The following is a 5,868-nucleotide window of genomic DNA, read 5'->3' as shown; positions in this document are numbered from 1 at the left end:
CAGGACGACATGGCTACCTCACCCAAAAATAGATTTTCGCTTCGCTCAAAATCCGTTATATATATAATATATATATGTATATATATATATATATATATATATCTCTATATATACAGATATATATATATGTATATATCGATAGATATATTCAAATGTTATTCACATACATATTTCGCGAGAGAAAGAAACAGAAATGATACCTTTATCCTTATCAGTTTATGCTAATATCGACGTCACGTAAAGAAATATACGATATTTAAGTGAATTGAAGCATGACGTCCATAAAATATTGCATTTTCATATTCAAGAGGAGAAAGGGAATCATACTTTCAATATTTCTTTTTTTGGTAGAGCTTGATTTACATACAAGCATATATGTATGAGAATAACCTCTTTTCTCTCTCTCTCTCTCTCTCTCTCTCTCTCTCTCTCTCTCTCTCTAGGATTCTATACATGATAATGGTAATTTTAGTTCGTAGAATCGTTTACCATTGGTCTAGTTGTCAGTTTTTAGAATAATATATCGACTCGTAGATCCACTGAGTCAGATACAAGAAGAAGAAGAAGAAGAAGAAGAAGAAGAAGAAGAAGAAGAACAACAACAACAACAACAACACCACCACCAACAACAACAACAAACCTAAAGAAGCCTAAATGAGGAAGAAACGTCTCAATAATTTTTTCTAATGCCTTCTGGTCAGGGTAAGAAAAATGCTTCTAGTATCCAGTTCCCGTCGATCTCTGCATAAATTTGAATATATGCATAAATTATTTCTAATGTATATAAATGTAAAGTTAATTCACCACAAATATTCACTAATAACTTTTTTTTTTTTATAATAGATGTTCCATGAAAACTCACAGATCTACTGAGCCATAAAATAAGAAGAAGAAGAAGAAGAAGAAGAAACCTAACTGAGAAGTAAGGTCCCAACTTCTTTCACTCCTTTTGTGTTCCCACATTCATTCGGGTTAGGGCAAGATAAACGATTTTAGTAGCCCTTCCCATCGGCCACTGCATAGATTTTTAGACATACATTTTGACTAATGTGCTTAAAATATTAGTATAAACTAAAACTGTCCTTGTTTAAAATTTTGTCTAATTATTTGCATAAGAAAATAGACAACATTTCTCACATATATTCCATTACAGCAGTTTTCTTTTAAATTTAGACTAATGTGCATAAAAATAGAACATATTCCACTACAAATATTTAATAAAACTATAATTTCCCAGTTTTTTACCTAATTTGTGTTCGTATATTCATTCAGGCAAGGGCAAGATAAAGGCTTTTAGTAGCCCTTCCCATCGGCCTCTGCATATATTTTAGATGTACATTTTGGCTTATGTGCTCAAAATATTTCACTACTAGTATACACAAAACTCTCCATTTTTTTTTTTAAATGTTGGCTAATGTGCATAATAAAAATGGACATTTATTCACAAATATTCCATAAAAGCTTTTTTTCTTTTAAATTTAGATTAATAAGTACAAAAATAGAACATATTCCACAACAAATATCGACTAAAAACTATAATTTCTTACAACACATACCCCAAGAAAACTCGTTGTTAATTTTCCCTTCCCACGGAAGAAGGAACGCGGATTTCGCCTGCTGTGAATTATGTAGCAGAGAGAGAAATTTCCATCTAGGCAGACTTTCGAACATTAACTTCCATCATTCTCTCCTTTCCTTCTTTATGGTCCTATTGAGGTTGCTGGAGGTCAATGCAATCGAGAGAAGCAAGATCTTGAAGGAGACATAAAATCTCTACTGGTTACTTGTGGCCCCCTTTTTAAAAGTGCAACTTGTTGAGAGAGAGAGAGAGAGAGAGAGAGAGAGAGAGAGAGAGGACTGCAGTCTAAGAATAATTCTAACAACTTTCGTATAGATTTCGCACAATGTTCTCTATTCCAAGAAATAAAATCAATAGAGGAGAGAGAGAGAGAGAGAGAGAGAGAGAGAGAGAGAGAGAGAGAGAGAGAGGACTGCAGTCTAAGAATAATTCTAACAACTTTCGTATAGATTTCGCACAATGTTCTCTATTCCAAGAAATAAATCAATAGAGGAGAGAGAGAGAGAGAGAGAGAGAGAGAGAGATAGAGAGAGAGAGAGAGAGAGAGATAGAGAGAGAGAGAGAGAGAGAGAGAGAGAGAGAGGACTGCAGTCTAAGAATAATTCTAACAACTTTCGTATAGATTTCGCACAATGTTCTCTATTCCAAGAAATAAATCAACAGAAGAGAGAGAGAGAGAGAGAAGAGAGAGAGAGAGAGAGAGAGAGGACTGCAGTCTAAGAATAATTCTAACAACTTTCGTATAGATTTCGCACAATGTTCTCTATTCCAAGAAATAAATCAATAGAAGGAGAGAGAGAGAGAGAGAGAGAGAGAGAGAGAGAGAGAGAGAGGACTGCAGTCTAAGAATAATTCTAACAACTTTCGTATAGATTTCGCACAATGTTCTCTCTTCCAAGAAATGAATCAACAGAAGAGAGAGAGAGAGAGAGAGAGAGAGAGAGAGAGAGAGAGAGAGAGAGAGAAAGAGGACTGCAGTCTAAGAATAATTCTAACAACTTTCGTATAGATTTCGCACAATGTTCTCTATTCCAAGAAATAAATCAATAGAGGAGAGAGAGAGAGAGAGAGAGAGAGAGAGAGAGAGACGTGTATGCATCCAGATCTCTCTAGGCCAATGAGAGGCCAAGGTGCATTAGAAATCGCAACCAATCAGAAGACATGCTTCGCTTGTCGAAGAGACGGTGTGTGCTTTTAGAACCTCGCACCTGATCGAGAACTGAATTAGCTTTTCCTCGTAGTGGTGTCAGAGGGAGAGGGGAGGGAGGGAGAGAGGTAGGAGGAGGTACCGGAGAAGGGACAATGATCAGGGCGGAGAGGTCAAAAGAGGTTATTTTATCCAGACGTTCCCTTTTCTCAGCCCAGAGTCTCTTATGAGTATAAAAGAAGCAACTTTCAAGAGATGCCATCATTCAAGTCCCTCTTCTCCTTCGTCTAAGAGCAACAACCATCATGAAGGCTGTGAGTATTAGGAAAGAATAAGTGACATCCAAGTTGGTGATGTTAGGCAAAAATCAATTTGGACTCTGTTTATATCACGTATTAAGAGTAAATATTACACTTGTGTAAATAGAGTGATTTTTACATGTCTAATATACCCTGCGTAGAATGCTAATATTCAATTAGTGCAGGTTGAATTATTTTTTTTATCATTGTTTAGAATAATTTGAAAACAATATGTAGAAGTTCATAGTAAAAAGTGAATTTTTAGATATTAACTTATTAGATACTATGTAGTTCATTTATCATTATTATTATTATTATTATTATTACTTGCTAAACTACAACCCTAGTTGGAAAAGCGGGATGCTATAAGCCCAAGGGCTCCAACAGGGAAAATAGCCCAGTAAGGAAAGGGAAATAAAGAAAAACTGCACGAGAAGTTTAAGAACAATAATAACATCAGAATTTACTTACTTACTTGCTAAGCTACAATCCTAGTTGATAAAGCGGGATGCTATAAGCCCAAGGGCTCCACAAAGAAAATAGCCCAGTAAGAAAGGAAATAAGGAAAAACTACACGAGAAGTTTAAGAACAATAATAACATTAGAACAAATCTTTCATATATAAACTATATCTAGTATATCCAGAATAGGACGATAACGTTAAACTTGCGCAGATATAATTATTTTCTCATTATTTGGAATAATTTGAAAATATTTGTAAGTTTAAAATAAAAGGAATTTTAGAGCCATTAACTAATTAGATATCTTGAAGGTCCTTTTAGTACTTTTAGAGGGAACAGAAAGATAATTTTTAGTCACTTAGACCATCTATTCTCATTCAAGTATTTGTATTGTAGCATTAAATTACAAAATTTATATTAATAAAAATAATGATACTGCACATTAGATATTAAACTATAAGAGAGATTACTCGAGTGCCATATGTGGATGAGATCATGATGAGGGGTAGAGGGAGATAGTTTGGGCATGCTCTTCGCACTCCCCAAGAGAGATTAGTTCAGCAAACTTTCAACTGGGCTCCGCAAGGCACTAGAAGAGTTGGATGACCCAGGCCTACATGTCTGAGGACTATGAAGCGTGAAGTATTGATTTAAAAGCTCATGATAGAGATGACTGGTGAAGTCTAACCGAGGCCCTTTGCTTCAATAGGCATATGTGGAGAGGATAAAGATGAGGAGGTATAGCCACGGACCCCTTGTGGTCGGGGAGGGGGGGGGGGTGGGGGGCGGCGGTTGAGAACCTTCGATTTAAACAATGAATGTGAAAAAAAATAGTTATCATTAAAAACACATTTAAGGCTCCAGTCAACACCGATTTATCATAATAGTTTATATATGTTGTAGCCATTCTTAGAATATATTACTTTAGTTGTTCATTACCTTTCTTGAAGGTTATTTATTTCTTTATTTCCCTTCATCACTAAGATATTTTCCCTATTGGAGCCCTTGGGCTTATAGCATCTGCTTTTTCAAGATGGGTTGTAGCATAGCTAGTATAATAATAATAATAATAATAATAATAATAATAATAATAATAATAATAATAATAAACCTTTTCGATCCCTAGGGCATTGTCCTCCTCGATAGAGCAATGTCACTGTCCCTTTCCTCTGCCATTTATGCGCGCCCTTTAAACCTTCGATCTCTCCTTTCCAGATCTTCGCATCCTCCTTGGCCTTCGCCGCCCTCTTCGCCACCTGCGTCTCCGGAGCCCCCCAACAGCCGACGCCACGCCCTATCGCCATCATCAGAGACGATCGCTTCCAGCCCCAGGACGGTGCCTACTCCTTCGACTTGGAGACCGAAAACGGCATCATCCAGTCCGAGGCTGGAAGTCCAGGCTCACAGGGACAGACCAACGTCCAGGGATCTTTCCGGTGAGATAACTGGAATCCAGATGTTGGAATTTCATTTTATTTTATTTTATTTTCTTCTGTTTGGTTTTCCTTACAGAGACACGCATATACTGTACCTGCTTCCATACAAGCACACGCACACACACATACACACACACACACACACATATATATATATATATATATACATATATATGTCTAATTCTATTCACATACATATACGCACATACATACACACACACACACATATATATATATATATATATCTGTGTGTGTGCGTCTAAATCTCATCATACACACAGATATATATATATATATATATATAAATATATATATATATATAAATATATATATATATGTATATATATATTATATATATATACATACATACATATATATGCCATAGGTCTAATGCCCATCCTCTTCTTCACTTCTTATTCTTATGATCCACAGTTAGTAAGCTTTCTAGCTAATCTATTATGAAAGGATTTAATTAAAATGCTTATAATTATTTGCTCAGAACTATACTTGTTTAAGTAACTTGGATTTTGATGTTAGTAATAATTCTCACACATATCTAATTATATTTTCAAATTTTGTGAAAAAAATCAATATTGTTCTACCTGTAATATATCACTATATTACCAGATTCTACCTGGTCCCAGCTTTGGTAAAAAACAGGTCTTATATGCTCTTTTAAAATTGAACCTTTTATTATGATTTTTTTCCTCTTAACTCATTATTTTATTAGTTCATTAATTCTCTTTTTGTTTATTTATTTCCTTGTTTCTTTATTCCCTTTCTTCACTGGGCTATTTTTACTTTTTAGAGCCATCCTTTTAACCTTTCATTCTAACTTTTCCCTATAATTCGTTATTTTAATTGTTCATTACTTCGCTTGTAGTTTATTTCCTTGTTTCCTTTCCTCACTGGGATATTTTTTCCTTGTTGGAGCCCCTGGGATTTT

At 35.0% G+C, this 5,868-nt stretch overlaps 1 protein-coding gene across 1 annotated transcript in view; it reads left to right on the top strand.

The window, feature by feature from the left end:
* Window positions 1–2,900: 2,900 nt before the first annotated feature.
* The window catches only part of LOC137628418 (cuticle protein AM/CP1114-like), a 3,898-nt gene continuing 930 nt past the window's right edge, over window positions 2,901–5,868 (top strand). The window contains exons 1-2 of the mRNA XM_068359573.1: window positions 2,901–3,040; window positions 4,702–4,922. Of these exons, the coding sequence (XP_068215674.1) occupies window positions 3,032–3,040; window positions 4,702–4,922 (230 nt within the window). The 5' untranslated portion in view covers window positions 2,901–3,031. The remainder of the gene's footprint in view (window positions 3,041–4,701; window positions 4,923–5,868) is intronic.

Source organism: Palaemon carinicauda, chromosome 36, assembly GCF_036898095.1.
Source record: "Palaemon carinicauda isolate YSFRI2023 chromosome 36, ASM3689809v2, whole genome shotgun sequence".
Taxonomy (NCBI): domain Eukaryota; kingdom Metazoa; phylum Arthropoda; class Malacostraca; order Decapoda; family Palaemonidae; genus Palaemon; species Palaemon carinicauda.
Note: the sequence above shows the minus strand (reverse complement) of the source record. Positions and strands in the feature narration are given on the sequence as shown.